Source organism: Hibiscus syriacus, unplaced genomic scaffold, assembly GCF_006381635.1.
Source record: "Hibiscus syriacus cultivar Baekdansim isolate YM2019G1 unplaced genomic scaffold, ASM638163v2 tig00111342_pilon, whole genome shotgun sequence".
NCBI lineage: Eukaryota > Viridiplantae > Streptophyta > Magnoliopsida > Malvales > Malvaceae > Hibiscus > Hibiscus syriacus.
The window spans coordinates 327,952-347,429 of record NW_024063066.1 but is presented as its reverse complement, the minus strand read 5'-3'; the positions used below and the strand labels follow the sequence as shown (position 1 = coordinate 347,429).

The 19,478-nt window shown below is 33.6% G+C and overlaps 1 protein-coding gene and 2 pseudogenes across 1 annotated transcript; 2 read left to right on the top strand and 1 right to left on the bottom strand.

Annotated features, from left to right (window-relative positions):
* Positions 1-4,425: 4,425 nt before the first annotated feature.
* LOC120159154 lies at positions 4,426-5,038 on the bottom strand (annotated as a pseudogene).
* A 4,309-nt stretch (positions 5,039-9,347) lies between these two features.
* Positions 9,348-10,346, top strand: LOC120159178 (G-type lectin S-receptor-like serine/threonine-protein kinase SD1-1). The gene is made up of 4 exons (XM_039169829.1): positions 9,348-9,385; positions 9,477-9,574; positions 9,661-9,898; positions 9,971-10,346. Exons 1-4 carry the CDS (start codon positions 9,348-9,350, stop codon positions 10,344-10,346), a joined length of 750 nt encoding a protein of 249 aa, XP_039025760.1.
* A 5,670-nt stretch (positions 10,347-16,016) lies between these two features.
* On the top strand, positions 16,017-18,982 carry LOC120159132 (annotated as a pseudogene).
* Positions 18,983-19,478: the final 496 nt, after the last annotated feature.

Genomic DNA, 19,478 nt, shown 5'->3' with positions numbered 1-19,478 from the left:
ATTAAATGAATGCTTAAGATTAAATTTTTATATATTAATATCATCTATAAAATCAAATAATCTAATAATAATTCACACATACATACATATACATGTGAGAAGATACGGAAGGGGAATGTATAGGGATGTTCATTCGGTTAAAACTGAATCGAACCGAATTAACTATAATCGAATTAATTAAACTTTTTTTTTCTTTAACCGTTAATCGAATTGAATTTTTTTCGAAAATATTAATCGAACCGAATAAATTTCGGTTAATTTTCGAATTAACTGATTTTTTTAAAAATTTTCTAATTTATATAAAAATTAAATATTTTTTAATTCAAAAAAAAGTTTATAATTAATTTAAATAATATATAATTATAAAATAAAAATTTATATACTCTTTTAATTAATTAATATTGATTTATGTTTAAAAGTTATTTGATCTTAAATTATTAATTTAGTTTTAAATAGTTTGGCTGAGCCCATATGTTATGTATAATATATTTAACATTTAAAATTTAATTTCAATTAATTCGGTTAATTAATCGAATTCGAACCGAATTAACCATTAATCAAATTCTAAAACTTTTTTTAACTGTTAATCGACCGAACTAATTCGATAATCGAACCAAATTAATCAAACTAATTCAGTTCGATCGATTAACTGAATTAGTTCTGTTATTTAAACACCTCTAGTAATGTGGGGAGGAGAATGGAGATAAGGGGTGCATTGCATATAGACTCCCTTGTAGGAAACAACAATTTGCCCATCTAAAAAGCAAAGAGTGATGTGTTGTGACCCCCACAACAATTTTCAACGCACGCCACTTGTAACAGCTTCATTTTTAATGAGTTTAAATTAATATATAAATAAATACTACTTTAATGTCTAATCCTACTATCTTTCTCTTACCATTTTTATATTTAATTATAATTTTATAAATCCATCAAACAATATAAATAGTTAAAAAAATTATTTATTTTAGAGATTTTGAGGTTAGAATTGTCCGTCTAGTTTAATTAGTAGAGCGCAAAGTTTTTAACTTTGTGGTCGTGGGATCGAGTTCCAATGATGACAATTCATAACGGAGGTCTTCCACGGAAGTTGCTCTCAACCTGACGTTGATGGCAACCTACTACCCTACCTCCCCCTTATCTCATTATATATGAGAATAGAATCAACTAATTTATATATTTATTTAATTTGATATGATTATAAGTTCATATCCCTTAAAAAAACTCTTAATCATTTTGATAAACGAACACTCAAATACCTCTATGAACGTTGTGTTTGAATATAAAATTTTTAAAAATAACAATAATCTTTTACACTATTAAAATCATTTGATTCGTCGTAACGCGTGATGTTATATTAATTAGGAAGTTTTAATTTGCCAATATGTAGTTGAGGTTGTATGTTTTACCATACGTCTCTTTGATGTGTTGTTAGGGTGGACATGTGATAATTTCACACTCTTAAGAAATTACCTTAAAATAAAAATATTATTAAATTATCTTTTTGAACAATATAAAGATGACTTACAAGCATCTTAAAGTTTCTGTTGAGTTGTGACTTGTGATATATAATATTGTATATACACAGAGGCATATATAACAAATTTAGATATAAGTAAATGTATTTTTCGAAAAGATCATAATATATACACATATGACAGTAAATTTGTCTCTTGTTGCATGCATTACTGGGCTTAGTTGCAGTAACCCAAGCATGTACAATGCTTTCGATTTTTTTTTATTTGTATTTTCTCCCACTTTTTAAAGGGTTTGAATTTCTCCTATATTTAAAAAACTGGAAAATAGTGGGAGAAGTAGATAAATTTTGAGTTAAATTATATCTTTATTCCTGTGATACGTGACCATATTCCTAAATTTGGATTGTAGAAATCCATTTTCGTTAGGAGTTTTTTTTTAAAATATTTTTGAAATATATATATATTATATAGTTTTTGAAAATATTTTGAAAAAATATATATAATATATAATTTTTAAAAATATTTTAAAAATATATATAATATATAATTTTGAAAATATATATTATATAGTTTTAAAGACAATTTTTGAAAATATATATATTATATGGTTTTGAAAACAATTTTTAAAAGCATATATAATATATAGTTTTAAAAATGATTTTTATTTTTATTAATATTATTTTTATTTATTTATTATTTTATTAATATTTTTTTATTTTCTCTTATTCTTGTTTAAGGTCCAATAAGAGTCCAAAATAAGTCCAGCAAAGGTAAGGGTCTAAGTCAGGGTCTGCCTGACCCAGCAGGCCAAGATCGTGTAAAGACCGATTACCCATCAGGTCACTAAATCGGGCAAACAAGAGACCCGAGGTATGTTAGGGTTTCCACACATTAACCAGGTGCGTCGCACATGCGGCACGTGGAAGCCATGCGCAAAACATGGAAATCAGCAAGGCCACAAGAGATATCGACCGAGAGGTCTGGTCGAAGAACCTGGGACTGCACCATCTTGGGGTTTTCGGTCAACGCACGAACGACCGAACGACTTGAAAAATAATGGGAACAGTCCATTGAGGGCGGAAACAACGAACACCGGTGGTGGGGTATAAATACCCTACCAAATATGTCAAACGGGGACATCAACAAACAACTGGAGCTGAACCACAACTAACACAGAAAGCAACACAAAAACCACGAAAAAGCAACCACAATGAGAACAAAACAAAGCAACATCTACAACAAAAAACCAGAATCACTACAAAATCAAAGCAACCCACAAACCACAAGGAAACCTTTCGGTTTCGGCTCGGGAGAGGAGAAGTCACTGGGGAAGCGAAAGGATTTCACTGAAAAATGGTAAAGATCGCAACTTTTAAGTTAGATCTATGTCGGGGAAGTGATTTTTTGGACGATTGGGTTCCGATTTTGAGTTTCAGACGTTGAGGGGGTTGTTTTCGTAAAGTTTGGCTTTTTTCGGTCGCCGGAGGCAGTGGTTGGTCACCGAAGCGGCGGTCGGATCTCAACCGGTTAGGGGAGAGTTGTGAGAATTCGGTGAGGGTGAGGGAAGATGATTTTTTAGGAAATGAGAGGAGATGGAGGTTTTGCACATTTATATACTGAGGACCATTGTGTAATTAAAGGATTTTTAAATCCTTTCCGCCATCCTTGCTACTTTGATATGTAAATCATTCTAGTCACAATGTTTAATTTGGTCTTTGAATCTTCAATTTATTCAATTTGGTCTCTATCTATAATTTACGTTTTTTTACAATTTAACCCCTCTAACTCTTTATTTTTCTTTCAGCTTATTTTTTTAACATCAATTTGATTCATGAATTTCAATTTATTTGAATTTATTCTTTAAGTTTATATACTTTTTCCTTTTATTCTATTTTTATTTACTTCCAAAATTTAACCTTTTTTTTATTTCATTTTTCCTTTAAAATAATTTTTTTCTTTCTTAACTTTATTTTTTTTTTATTTTATTCTGTCATTTCATTTAATATTTTATTTTATCATCTAACACATTTTTTTACTTTTTCAGTAGTAATTTCAATCGATTAAAGGTAAGCAAATCGAATTGAATTTTTAAATTTCAATTTAAATTTAAATTTTCGCAATTAAGACAACCGGCAAATTAAATGGTACCAAAAGGGCAATACAAGGGTGTTAATCATTCATTGACTGTAATCGACTCCCGAATCCGACACATTTATGGTAAAACGCAGATCAGGTAAGATGGTGTCCGATCAACTAAATTTTAAAAAAAATGATTGGTGGCGGCTCTAACATTTTATTCAAGTTGAAGCCCAATTTTAGGCCACCCGAAAGACGGTTGTGACATGGGTCTACGAGAGAGTTTCATTTAGCGTGTAAATAGAAAAAGATTGAGTCGAGCGGATGGGGCAGTTCCCCTCTAGGATTTTAAAATTATTATATCTTTTATATTTTAATGTATTTTTATTAAAAAACTTATTTTCATTCCTAAAATTTTATAAATTTATCACTTTTTAAAAGTTTAGGGATTCACAATCGAGCATAAAATTCTGTTTTCGTCCTTACTTGTACAACCTATGTGTCTTAACAGTATATTCGTTAAGAGGAAAAACAAATTTTCCTTTGGGAAAGTGACAAATAAAATTGCAAACGAAGATTTTGACATTATCATTAATTATTTTTACGATGAATTTTGATAAAAAGACCTCATAATTTCTTCATAATTTTAAATTTAATAAATTAATTCTTATTATAAAATATTTAAGGAGTCTCATTTAAAAAAATTATCTATCTTTTAGAAAGACCTGCCTTTGAGTAATGTGAAGTAAAATAAAGTTGGTATTTGAAAAAGAAAATAGTGAAATCAAGGATGTTAATTATTTATTTATTTATTTATTATCCAAGGACATGCTTTAACCTTGAAATTAAATATTTCAAGCTTACCCAACAATTAAATAAAAAACAACAAGAAATAAGATGGAATTAGGAGGGAAACCTAGTTTTACAACTATCATCGTACATATATGCAGCAACACCATAATCATATATATTCTTCAACCCATTGTCTTGATCCATAATTATTAATTTTATCATCAACCACTAACCCAGGGCTTAACCTAAACATGAGAATGCAAAACTCAATCTGATTCAATGCCCCGTCTCCATCCAAATCCCCTTCACTCAACATGCAAACGATCTCATCATCCCCCATGTCATTCAACCCAGAATAACGCTGTTCTTCTTCAAGCTCTCGAACGTTATCAACCCCCGCTGGCCGTCCATCAGCAGCCGGAACCCGTTGCACAGCTCGCCAATGAAACCTTCGGCGCCTAACCGCTCCATCATCGACGGGAAGTAGTCCTCGAAATCGACTGCGATGTTGAGCTCCATTAGGCCAGAATCAGTGTTGCTTCGATAACTTGTGGGGTAAGGTAAGTGAATAGGGTAGGTTAATGGAGGAAGAAGAAGGGAGGGGGTTATATAGAGGGAGGGGAAGAGATTAGGGTTTTTCCTGGAAAGAGAGAGTGCCCATTGAAGACAATTCAATGTACACATAAAGAAAAAAATTGGGGGGGGGGGGGGGATAGATTTTTGTGGTGCCATGGTGAGCTTCTTGCACCTATTATTGGGCAGTAGCTTTTTCATTAGGATTCCTGTGAATACCCTTCTTCCTGGAAGTTGCATGACATATATGTATATATAAAATTTAATATTATGTTCATTTTGTGCTTGTGTTTGAGCTTCTTTTTTAGCATGTCTTTATGCAATGTTAAATTTTGGCAGTTTATGGGCTCATTCCACTTATTCAAATTATCTACTGTGTAAACAAGTTTTTCACGTGTGCTTTTTGAACAGATAGCTCAACAATTTAAGTGAATTTTATTTCGTTAGTTTATACCAAATTATACATTTTTAAAATGGTTTCTCTAAATTTTGAAAAGAGATACTAAAATGAAATAAAAAAATAAATTTAAAATCTAATTTTAAAAAATTAAAAAAATTTAAATATTAAAATAAATCAAAACTGATAATTTATACATTAAATTATCTCAATAATTTTTTTTATTACTTGGTCTAATATATCTCAATAATTGATAGTAATTATTTCGTTAACTTCGATTGTCGTTCCACACGTGTTTCCTATGGTATAGCCTTTTCCCCTTATCAAATAATTACAGTTTTCATTTCTCATTTCTTTTACTTATACTCATGGGAATCTTGGAATAAGTAGAACAAAACAAGTTACTGTTGTTTGACGTAAGCCTAAAGGTAAACTATGATGTGACATGATTTTAGCAATTTCGTAATCTTCAATTTAAAATTTTGTGAAATCTTATCAAATAATTTACGGTTAAATAAAGATAATATCTAATATTGATATTTTTTAACATTTTAAGTAAAACGTTAATTAAAATATTATTTTTTTCTACTAAAAAATTAGATAGTAAAATTAACATTTATAGTAAAAAATAATATTTTAAATAATACTTTATCTGAAATTTAAAAAAAATATTAATATTTTTTGTAATATCTTTCTTTAAACTTATATTAAGACTACAGTAAAACATAACTTCTCTTTCTCTGGATTGTAGTTGAATGGTAATGGATATGATTTTGGGTTAGATTTGAATTTGATTGAGTATAATATTTTTTATTCTTTTTAATCCAGTTTGAATTAAAAAAAATTATATTTGATTTAAAATTTAAATTAATTTTTAAGATAAAAATGTATATTCATATTTAACTTGATTTGACATAAATATATATAGCATTTTACTTCTCTTAACTAAAATAGAAGCATAATTAATTTTTTTGACAAAAATAATTAAAAAAGTTATTAATAAAAAAATATTATATTAATTATTCATACAGAGGGGACTCAAAATAACTATAATGTTTTTTTAACTGATAACTATAATGTTTTAATTGAAATAAAGAAAGTAAAATATTGTAACACCTTGTACCGAACCTAGGAGTTCCAACTGAATTAGGATAGAAACGTTGATCATAGAGATTGTTTACAAACATAATTTTATTTAATAAATTGTTTTAAAAAAATATTTATCAATTATAATATCATAAATAAACGCATGTCACAATTAAAAGAAGGTGAAAATAAATATTTAAACTCGTACAGTATGAAATCAAAATTACACATCTGATAGCCAAACTAATACTACATCTAAATAATCTCATAATGTAATGCAAAAATAGTGTGAGTTATAAATCGCAGTGTGCCCTTTTAAGTACAAATAATTATTAATATAAAAATACAGGTGATCCAAACATGTTATAATAAACAACATAATAATCAGAAAACAATAAAAATAGATATTTATCACTAGGAAATTGTAGACACTCTTTTTATCCTAGATTTATTATAACTATTATTATTATTTAAATATTTTATTTTTAATTTTATTTTTATTACAGGTCTTTACAAGCCCAATTTAAACCCAATTACAAGGGGTCAACCGACCCAAAACTAACCCATCAAAACCTAAAATGATTAGGGTTTTTTAAAACCCTAGTTACCTAGTCTCCAAGCGTCGCCGCCGCCACCACCAGTAAAGTTTCCATCCGCGTCGCTGCAAGAGCCTCCACCGCAGTTAAATGATGCAAAGTCTTTTTTAATTAATTAGCCATAAATTAAACAGTTTAAAATCAACGTGTTCGTCGCCTCAATGCTTTTCAAAAGATTCAATATGGCCTTTGAATTTATTTTATATTTAATGTGATCTTTAAATTAAAAAGTTAATTTAATTATTTGGCTAATAAAATTAGACTTTACAATACCGATATTGGTTCATAATAAATGTTAACGTAACGTATGAATTTAATTAAATATACATGCAGAATAGTACCCTAATTTAGAATACTAAAATTTTAAATATAAGATGAGATGAGACACTACCTTATTGGCAACACAGAATACTACCTTATTGTGCTGTTGGTTTTGTCGTTTGTTCATCAATGTTCCTGACTTTGACATCTCAAAACAAATGTATCCTCGAGTTAGAACAAAATAATTAAAACGACATTAACACAAAATAACATATTTTTTTTATTTAAAATAAATATTTATTTCATTACTAAGAAATCTTTAACCATTAAACTTACAATAAAATTTCATTTAATTACTAATTATAATTTAGGTCAAAATATAACAAATCTCCTGAGTGACTTAAATTTCATCAAAAATTGATCTTCAAGATTTTAACAATTCTAATCTTTACGTAAGTCGCATATCTATTGAAGCATTGTTAAGTCTTCAACAACTCTAATTCTTATGCAATATTCGTTGAAGTATCATTGGATCAATCGAGAATTACTTCATAGCAACTGAACTCTTTACAACAAATTCATCTTGCATTGCATGTCTCCAAAATCGTTAATAAAATCCATAATAATAAATTCTTTCAAAACTCCACAGTCCAAACCATAGCTCATGATACCACTTGTTAGAAATTTGAGATGAAAAAAATAATCAAATCGATATCAACATAAAATAAGACATGCACAAGAGATAATATTTAATGTGGTTCGACCTTGCCTACCAACACGAGTGAGATGAACAACAATCTACAATAAACGTGGAGAATACAAAAAGTATAAATACATGGTATAACATGTATCCCAAAAACCGATATCAATACCAAAACCCGGTGATCCTAAAAATAATTTCTGCAACATAAATCTCAAAAGTTGTATAGATCCCACCCAAAAAGATTACTTCTCTCTAAAATAATTCTCTCACATAACCCTAAAGATAATATATAATCTCTATTTATAAAGCTAAATATTTAGTCACAAAAAATTCTTATTCAAATAAGATTTTTTACTTAAAATAAACATTACTTCAACAAATAAAATCAATTACCAAAAAAAAATCTTCGACCACTAAACTTATAATAAAATCTAACTTAATTGTTAATAATAATTTAGTTCAAAATATTTTTTGGGATAAATAAATGTTTGATTTTTAAATAAAATGAAAAATGGTGTGATGTAAGTGGCACATTATTGAAACGAGAAGGAAAACGAAAACACATCCGAGGTAACTTCGCATTTGTTCTTTCGTTTGCATTATCTGAAGACAAAAGGAAGTCTCAATGCAATTTCCTTAAAACATCTTCGCCATAATTTTTTTTGAATAATACAAATAACATCAAAAATCAACTAAGAGTTTGTGGTTTAAGGGGGTGTACCCAATATTATCCTAGTTACGTTGAAATCCCAGATTTTTCTATATATTGCTTAAGTTATTTGAATTTTATTTAACTTTTTTAAATATTTATGGTTGATATATATATATATATATATATATATAAAATTGTGAAGCCTCTTGAAGCTTGGAAAGAACTTAAAGACTGGATTAGAACGGTCCTTTTCGTCATGGAAAAGTTCGAATGATCCATTATCAGTAAAATTTACTTTCAGACTTGACATTCATGGCTTACCTTATTTAGTCATTAGCAGTGGGTTGGCTAAAAGGCTCCGAACCGGGCCTTGGAATGGAGTTTACTTCGGTGGTGCTCCTACAGTACCAAACTTAATATTAGAAAAGGACTATCAGATTGCCATAATGGAAATGAAAGTCTGAATCTTAAGGAATGTGAAATAAACTGCTTGAAGAATTGTTCTATGTACAGGTTAAACCCAATGGTGGTTGCCTGGTGTGGTTCGGGGACCTAATCGATGTCATCAAGGTGTCCGGAGAAAGCAAGGGATCAGATATCTTTATAAGAGTTCCATCTTAAGAGCTAGGTAAGTATCAGCACTCAGGGTATTCAATGTCCTTTGAATGGTCTTCTCTGTAAGACAATTTCGATGAAGAGGCTATTTAACACATATATGTGTCATATAACAACCATGCAGGGTGTCCTTCCGACCGGACAAGAAAGAACGCTGTAGAGGCTATCCACCAGCAGTTCTGGACAGGGCGTTGATTCGTTGAAGAGTTCATGAATGAAGTAATTTTGATTGCAAAACTTCACACAGAGATCTTGTTGGCCTTTGTGGAAGCTGTATTAAAGGAGATGAGAGGCTTTTGATATACGAATATTTGCCGAACAAAAGCTTGGATTATTTCATATTTGGTTTAGCCCCCTCTTGACCCTTTCATTCTTTTGTGGTTTACACCATTGTTTTTTGAGATTAATAAGTTGAGCAAACCAATGTGCAGATAACAACAGAAGAGTGTTATTGGAATGGCAGAAGCGCTTCAACATTCTTATACAGATGGTGAGAGGACATGTCTATCTCCACCAAGATTCTAAGCTTCATATTGTTCATAGAGATCTCAAAGCTAGTAATATTTTGCTAGACAATGACTTTAACCCTAAAATTTATGACTTCTGCTTGGAAAGAATTTTCGAAAGCGATGACAAAGTCTCGGAAACTAAGAGAGTCGCCAGAACGTTGTAAGTACAACGAACTGTGATGACAGCCATTAAAACAAGCCAAAATAACATGTTATTGATGTTGTCATGCAGTGGTTACATGTCTCCAGAGTATGCAGTAAAGGGTATATTTTCAGTGAAATCTGATGTTTTCAGCTTTGGTGTGGTCTTACTAGAGATAATAAGTGGAAAAAAGAACACACCAAAGCTGATCGATACATGTTTGAAGGATTTGGTTGTTGAATATCAAGTTCTAAGATGCATACAGGTGGGCCAGAGTTTTCCTGAGGATAGGCCAACAATGTCATCTGTAAATTTTATGTCAGCAAATGGAGACTCGACTTTGCCTCGTCCAAAAGAGCCGGGTTTCTTCACCGAAAAGAGTTCGGACGCGGATATAGCAGCACTGAATAATGCAGAGTTACCTACAGTAAACGCAGTCACTATAACAATGCTTGGAGGAAGATAGAAATTCCTGATTGGCTGATTTACTTGGGGAGCTTATACATTATTGAAAAGTCAAGCTTATCATGTTTTGACAAACTGAGCATATCAGGTTGACATTCAGTTGGATAGCAACATGAATCCGAAGATTTCATATTTCGGAATGACGAGAATTTTCTGAGGGGAGGGGATACGAGAAAATACGAATCTAATCGTCAGAAATTAGTAAGTAAAGATTGAACAACGGAATCCCCCCTCGCCGTAATATAAACTTCACGACTGTAATTTGTCTTCTTGACTATTCTTTGCATTGCGTAACTGTGCACAATTATGAACAACTTTCGAGTTGAACATTCACCAGCGAGTGTTGTTTAATGCTTACCAATGAAAGCTTGATGTTACCTTATCCTAAACAACCAGCCTTGAACCAATGGCCAACCCTGCTATCATTAATTTGACCTTCAGCTACTCGATAGCCTTGTTACGAATTCAGGGTCAAATCCCACAAGCTGGAGGTCTCATTCATGCACCTAGAAGAGCATCTCATTGCTGCATTAATGGCTTTCGAAAAGCAAACAGCTATGAACTATTTTTATCTAGCTTTTGCAAGGGTTTTAAACCAATTAAATGCTTGTCCTATTGGAAAATAGAGGTTCAAGACATTAAATTTTCTGTTCAAGTAGAAAGAGAATCATGAATCTGACCAATTCTATTCAAACTTTAAAATTGCGTAGAATGGAATTGACTGTTACAATGGCGGGACACTGTTAGGATTAGAAAGGGCCATGGCCCCCACCTTACCAAACAAATAAAAATATATATATGATAAATTATTAAATTTTATCTCTCAACAAATATTTATTAATAAATTATTAAATTTAATAACTCTATATATATATATAATTCAAAAATTTAAAAATCACTTTAATATCGTTTATTAAGAAGAGTTCATCTTCTTTGAGTTATTTATTTACTTTGAGTTATTTATCTCCTTTAAGTTGAGATTTCAATAAAGTTATCAAGTATTTCATTTTAGTTAAAAGTAGTTTTTTTAACTATTTTTCTGTTGAATAATCGAGTAAAGAAAACGGAAAGAACACAAGAATTTTAACGATATTCAGCAATGTGGATACGTCCTCGGTGCCCTAGGCGGCACTAAAATTTTTATTTAACATCTCATAGGTTTTAGTTACATCTCCTTTTATAATAAATAAACTCTGGTACATATTTATAAAAATAACCCTGTACCGTGATGCGGGGGATGTGCCCTGATGTTTGGGGGCCTTCCACGACATCGTCTTTGGGTGGATCTAGGTATTATGTTACTTTTATTGACGATTTTTTCACGGAAAGTTTGTGTGTATTTTTTGAAACAGAAGTCTGACGTTTTTGAGAAGTTCAAGCTGAGGTAGAAAACCAAACAGGACGAAAAATCAAGTGTTTGCGGTCTGACAATGGTACGGAGTACACATATTCACAGTTTCTAAACTTCTGTAAGGAACATTGGATTAAGAGGTATTTTACAATGCGCAAGACACCACAACAGAATGATGTTGTGGAACGGATGAACAGGTCATTAAAGGAAAAAGCCAAATGTTTGCGGTTGAATGCGGGGCTTCCCAAACACTTCTGGGCTGAGGCTGTTAACATGGCGTGTTATCTTATCAATAGATCGCCAAGGGCATCATTGGCTGGGAAAGTTACAGAAGAGGTATGGAGTGGTCATGATGTTACTTTTGATCACTTACAGATTTTTTGTTGTCCTGTTTATGTGCATGTGCCTGCTGATGAGAGATCCAAACTTGATGCAAAATCGAAGGAGTGCATTTTTCTGGGTTACAAGATAGGTGTCAAAGGACTCAAGTTATGGGATCCAGTTGCGAAGAAAATTGTGATCAGTAGAGATGTTGTTTTTGATGAACATCCCATGTTGCAGTAGAAGAAAGACATGACAGTGGTGAATTTCGAGCAATTTCAAGTTGAGAAAATAGAAACTTCTCAACCGACTTCTGGTGGTTTCGCTACGATTGATTTGCATGATTATAGTCTCGCCAGAGACAGGGTAAGACGGACGAATATAAAGCCTCCAAACAGATTGGGTTTTGAAGACTTAGTCTCTTTTACAGTTATTGTTAGCAGTGATGATCCAATTACTTTAATGATGCTGTTACTAGTCAGGAAAACGACAAGTGGATGGTTGCCATGATTGAGGAGATAAAGTCTTTGAATCACAATCGTACATGGGAGTTAGTTTGCCTTCCTGAGGGTAAGAAGCCTATTGGTTGTAAATGAGTGTATAAGAAGAAACAATCAGTAACAGAAAAAGAGGGGGAGAAGTTCAAGGTTCGTATGGTAGCAAAGGGTTTTTCACAGCAGAAAAGAGTTGATTATGATGAAATTTTTTCTCATGTGGTCAGACACACTTCAATCCGAGCAGTACTTGCATTGGTGACTAGTTGGGATTTGCATTTAGAGCAGATGGATGTTAAAACTGCTTTTTTGCATGATGATTTAGAGGAGCAGATCTACATGTAACAGTCTGAAGATTTCACTCAACCTGGAAACGAATATTTAGTTTGCAGATTGAAGAAATCTTTGTACGGGTTGAAACAGTCTCCGAGACAATGGTACAAACGGTTTGACTCCTATATGATCAAGATTGGCTACAAGCGATGTGAGTATGATTGTTATGTCTATGTTAAGAGCCTTGATGATGGTTCTTTTATTTTTATTTTACTGTATGTTGATGATATGTTAATTGTTGCGAAGAACATGTATGATGTTATCTGTTTGAAAACTTTATTGAGTCAGAAATTTGATATGAAAGATTTAGGTGATGCGAAGAAAATTCTTGGAATGAAAATTTGTAGGGACAGAGACTCAAGGAAACTGTGGCTATCTTAATGGGGTTATGTTGAGAAAATGCTAGAAAGGTTTGCGATGAGCAGCGCAAAACCAGTGAGCACTCCATTGGCGAATCACTTTAAGTTTTCATCATAACAGTTCCCTAAGACAGATAAGGAAGCTGAAGATATGACAAAAGTTTTGTATTATAATGTTGTTGGTTGCTTGATGTATGCAATGGTATGTACTCATCCTGATTTAGCTCATGTTGTTAGTCAAGTTTGTAAGTACATGTCTAAACCTGGTAAACAACATTGGGAAGCAGTCAAGTGGATCTTTAGGTACCTAAAGGGCACTGTGGGACATGAAATTGTTTTTGGTAGTCAGCGAGATAATCCTTTGGTTGTAGGATATGTGGATTCAGACTATGCGGGTGATTTGGATAATAGAATATCTACGACAGGGTATGTCTTTACTCTTGGTGGAGGGCCTATTTGTCGGAAGTCCATTGTTCAATATGTTGTGGCATTATCTACAACTAAAGCTGAATACATGGCAGCGGCTGAAGCAACAAAAAAAGCTTTATGACTTACTGGTTTAGTGAAGGAGTTGGGTGTTCAGCAAGGTGGAGTTTAGTTACTTTGTGACAATCAAAGTACTATTCACTTGGCTAAGAATCAAGTATATCGTGCTAGAACTAAGCATATTGATGTAAGGTTTCACAAGATCAGAGAGTTGGTTGCATCTGGAGAGATTTTGTTTCAAAAGGTACATACTGATGAGAATGTCGTTGATATGTTCACCAAGCCAGTTACGACAGACAAGTTCATGCATTGCTTGGACTTGTTGAGTGTTTCGAGTTGTTAAAGAAGTAAGGTAACCCAACCCACATTAAATGTTTCCTTAGACCGAGGTTCAATTGTGGAGGTTTAATCCCTCCTATCTTAATTTAATAAAAAATACATGTGTCGTGTGACAACATCTGATTGGTTGTTATTAATTTAGTAAAAAATAATTATTTATTATTATTTTTTAAAAAAAAATTATTGATGTGGCATCACACGTGGACATGCCATGCCAGCATTTAGTCTACGTGGATCTGTCACGTCATCATCTACTATAATAGGGACATGCCACGTCAGCATCTTCCTCCACATGTTCTTGTTGAGTCAGCTTCAGACGTTGACCGTCAGTTGACTAACAATTTTCATCCAACGAGAGTGCTTTTTGACCCAAAATGAAACGTGGGGGTCAAATGTTCAAAAAAAAAACAATAAGGGCAAAATTGCATATATTGTCAAACGTTAGGGGTATTTATTTGCATTAAAATTTGTGGAGGTTTAATCCCTCCTATCTCAATTTAATAAAAAATCCATGTGCCATGTGACAACATCTGATTGACTGTTATTAATTTAGTAAAAAATAATTATTTATTATTAATTAATTTTTAAAAAAAATTGTCGACGTGGCATCACACGTGAACATGCCATGTCAGTATTTAGTCTACGTGGATCTGTCACGTCATCATCTACTATGATGTGGACATGCCACATTAGCATCTCCCTCCACATGTTCTTGATGAGTCAGCTTCAGACGTTGACCGTCAGTTGACTAACGTTTTTCATCCAACGATGGTGTTTTTTGACCCAAAATGAAACGTGGGGTCAAATGTTCCAAAAAACAACAATAGGGGAAAATTGTATATATTGTCAAACGTTAGGAGTATTTATTTGCATTAAAATTTTTGGAGGTTTAATCCCTCCTATCTCAATTTAATAAAAAATTTATGTGTCATGTGACAACATCTGATTGATTGTTATTAATTTAGTAAAAAGTAATTATTTATTATTAAATAATTTTTTTTAAAAAAATTACTGACGTGGCATCACACGTGGACATGCCATGTCAACATTTAGTCTATGTGGATCTGTCACGTCATCATCTACTGTAATATGAACATGCCACGTCAGTATCTCCCTCCACATGTTCTTGTTGAGTCAGCTTCAGACGTTGACCGTCAGTTGACTAACAGTTTTCATCCAACGAGGGTGTTTTTTTGACCCAAAATGAAACATGGGGGTCAAATGTTCCAAAAAAAATTATAGGGGCAAAATTGCATATATTGTCAAACGTTAGGGGTATTTGTTTGCATTAAAATTTGTGGATGTTTAATCCCTCCTATCTCAATTTAATAAAAAATCTATATGTCATGTGACAGCATCTGATTGTCTGTTTTTAATTTAGTAAAAAATAATTATTTATTAATAAATAATTTTTTTAAAAATTGCTGATGTGCCATCACATGTGGACATGCCATGTCAGCATTTAGTCTACATGATCTGTCACGTCATAATCTACTATGATATGGACATGTCACGTCAATATCTCCCTCCACATGTTCTTGTTGAGTCAACTTCAGACGTTGACCGTCAGTTGACTAACAGTTTTCATCTAACGAGGGTGCTTTTTGATCCAAAATGAAACGTGGGGGTCAAATGTTTAAAAAAAAAATAATTGGGACAAAATTGCATATATTATCAAATGTTGGGGGTATTTGTTTGCATTATGTCTCTCTTTTTAATGTTCTAATCTAAAATTTTCTCTTGAAGGGTTATATATGTCACCGGAGTATGCCTTGGATGGACTTTTCTCAATGAAACTGATGCCTTTGGCCTCGGAATTTTGGTCAAAGAAGCAACTGTTCTACTTTTTTTTTTTGGGATAAGTCAACTGTTCTACTTTATTTCTGTTTTCACGTTTTTTTTTTTCAACCGTTTATCTGATCATACACGAGGGTATTTTCGATTCAAGAAACTATGGAAAACTTGTAAAACGATACAGCCAAAGATATGCTGTTGCAAACAAAATGGAAGCCTTCTTAATGGTGCTTGTTCTGTGTTTGTTTCACTTCTTTGCTACAAAAGCTTTGGCACTCAGCACTATAAGTGCAGGGCAGTCCATTAAAGATGGTGAAACACTTGTGTCCGCTGGTGGAACCTTTGAGCTCGGATTTTTCAGTCCCGGAAATTCGAAGAGTCGATATCTGGGAATTTGGTACAAGAAAATATCGACCGGGACTGTCGTGTGGGTAGCCAACAGGGAAGCTTCAGTTTCTGATTTCTCAGGAGTTCTGAGTATCAATGACAGAGGAGTTCTTTCAATTATGAATCGGACCAAAGGCGTTGTTTGGTCTTCCAATACATCCAGAAAAGCAGCAGAGGAGCCGGTTGCACAGCTCCTGGATTCGGGAAACTTCGTAGTGAAAGACGGAAATGATAGCGATCCGGAAAGCTTTCTTTGGCGAAGTTTTGACTATCCTTGTGATACATTTCTACCAGGTATGAAGCTCGGAAGAAACTTCATCACCGGTTTCGACAGGCATCTATCGTCCTGGAAAAATGATGAGGATCCTGCTCCAGGCCTATATACTATCAGGATTGATCCTCGTGGGGTACCACAGTTGGTTCTTAAGAAGGGACCTGCAATACTGTCTAGAGGAGGATCATGGGATGGTGTTTATTTTTCAAGAAGATCCAGGAAAAAAGTTAATCCAGTATATTCTTATGAGTTTGTCTTGAACAAGAACGAGGTCTATTACAAACACGAGACTCGAAACAGTTCGATCTTTTCCAGGTACTTATTGAATCCATCAGGTATAATACAGTACTCCATATGGAACGAGAGAAAACATGACTGGGAGATTTTCTCTGAACCACAAGGGGACCAGTGTTCGATCTATGCCCGTTGTGGATCATATGCTACCTGCAACACAATTGAAACTCCTCCATGTAAATGCTTGGAAGGGTTCAAGAGCAGATCAGCATCTTCGCCGGATTTAAGTTCGGTAGATTGGTCAGATGGATGTACTCGAAGGACGCGATTGGCATGTGATGGTGGAGATAGCTTTCACAAGAAAACTGGACTAGAAATACCGGACACTTCGAAATCTTGGGCAGATATTAGCATTGACCTTAAGGACTGCGAGAAATTATGTTTAAAGAATTGCTCTTGCACTGCCTATTCTAATTTAGATATCCGAGACGGAGGCCATGGCTGCTTGTTGTGGTTCGGAGACCTGATCGACATGTCAGAATTCAGTGCGGGTGGACAAGACCTTTATATCAGGCTAGCCTCTTCTAATCTAAGTAATGTTCTCTTTTTTTCCATTTAGACAGATCAATGAAATTGGAAGATGTGTTCAAACTTCAAACTCCAAACCATTTTTCGACTGATAATTAGTCAATTCTTTCAGATCATATTCAAGGCAAAGGAAAGCTAACAGAGAAGCAAATGGCTGGAATCATAGTCGCCTCTGTCATAATAACCAGCGGAGTAACGATGCTAGCATTGGCGTTGTATCTTTGGAAGATAAAGCGTAGGAAAACAGGTATACAAATCCAGCTTTATAATCATTGTCAATGCATCTCATACTAATTCAATGGCAACCAGGTGAACATGGAAAGGAAGATTTAGAGTTGCCTGTATTGGAGTTTGCAACTGTAGCTATTGCAACTAATAACTTCTCCAGCAACAACAAGCTGGGACAAGGAGGCTTCGGTCCTGTTTACAAGGTAATAAGTTCTATTTTCAGAATTATATTTCACTCACTAGTCAACATTTAAACATTTTCAACATTACAAATTTAAGGGTACATTGATTGAGGGGCAAGAAATAGCAGTCAAGAGACTTTCAAAGAATTCGGGTCAAGGAGTAGAAGAGTTTAAAAATGAAGTAACCTTGATTACTAAACTTCAGCATAACAATCTTGTAAAGCTCTTTGGTTGCTGCATCAGCAAAGATGAAAGGATGTTGATTTATGAGTATATGCCTAACAAAAGTTTGGACTACTTTATTTTCGGTTTGAACCTACTGTCTCAGAACTTGTTTCGATGAGTTTAGTTTTGGCCACCGCATAGGGTCTTGTGTCATTCATATTTTGGTTGCAGATAAAACGAGAAGCAAGCTACTGGACTGGCATAGCCGAATGCATATCGTCGATGGAATTGCTAGAGGGATTCTTTATATTCATCATGACTCTAGGTTGAGGATCATCCATAGAGATCTCAAAGCAAGCAACATATTACTTGATAGTAACATGAACCCAAAGATTTCGGATTTCGGTTTGGCTAGGAAGTTTGGAGTGGATCAGTCTCAGGCCAATACTAAAGAGTAGTTGGAACTTTGTATGTATATACACATACGCAAGATTTGTCTGGTGCATTATTCCATGTTGCTTTTAAACTTGCAATCTAAAATTTTCTCTTGCAGTGGTTATATGTCACCTGAGTATGCCTTGGACGGGCTTTTCTCGATGAAATCTGATGTCTTCAGCTTCGGAGTCTTGGTTCTGGAGATAATAGCAGGAAAGAAAAACAGGGGATTTTCCCACCCGGAACATGACCATAACCTTCTTGGACATGTAAGACATCAAGGCAGAACAACAGTTTGTGGATTTTTCTGTTCCAAACATTAATATGACTATCATTTTTGGTTCCAAATTTTCAGGCATGGAGATTATGGATGGAAAAGAGGCCATTAGAACTACTCGACACCGGGTTGGTCGACTCCTACGATGAAACTGAAGTGTTAAGACGCATCAATGTAGCTCTCTTATGTGTGCAACAACGCCCCGCAGACAGACCAAACATGTCACTGGTGCTGCTAATGTTGTGCGGTGAGAGTATACTTCCCAACCGAAGCAGCCCGGGTTTTTCATCGAAAGAAACCTTCTTACGGTCGACGCTAATGAAATATTCTCAATATATGAGTCTACTATTACATCATTCGTGCCACGATAGATGCTTCCTAGTTGCCTTAATGAAAAAGAAGTTCATAACTTTATAAAATTTTCTGCTTTGTATTGTCAGCAACAGTGGTTATCTATGGCGCAGAAGTCGAGAGTAGTTTGGCATTCAAAAATATCACCAAATAAAGCCCTTTTAAAGTATATTTCAGTTTGGTTTCGAACAAAATTCTGTATTTTCATGACTGTGTCTTGAATAGCATGGAGGTCTATTGTGTTTGTTCAAAGACAACTCTAAACCTCTTGACATTAAACGTTCATACCCCTATCATCTATGTTGCTCAAACTCATGCCCTCAAAGAATAACAACAATGTATTTACTACATAGGCCAGTTAGTTCGTGCATTAGGTGCTGTACAACATTCGATATGGAACAAGAAAAAATAGGACTGGGAGGTTTTCTCGACGGCTCTGTCAGACCAATCTGCAATATATGCCTTTTTGTGGACCATATCATATGCTACCTGCACAACCAATAAGTCTCCTCCTGTGCATGCCTTGAAGGCTATG

What these genes read in the sequence shown, in the direction of transcription:
- LOC120159178 (XM_039169829.1), top strand. Translation starts at nt 9,348, where the DNA reads ATGCAGGGTGTCCTTCCGACCGGACAAGAAAGAACGCT. An exon ending in CTTGGATTATTTCATATTTG is followed by an intron (nt 9,575 to 9,660) that starts GTTTAGCCCCCT and finishes ACCAATGTGCAG; the next exon opens with ATAACAACAGAAGAGTGTTA. An exon ending in AAGAGAGTCGCCAGAACGTT is followed by an intron (nt 9,899 to 9,970) that starts GTAAGTACAACG and finishes GTTGTCATGCAG; the next exon opens with TGGTTACATGTCTCCAGAGT.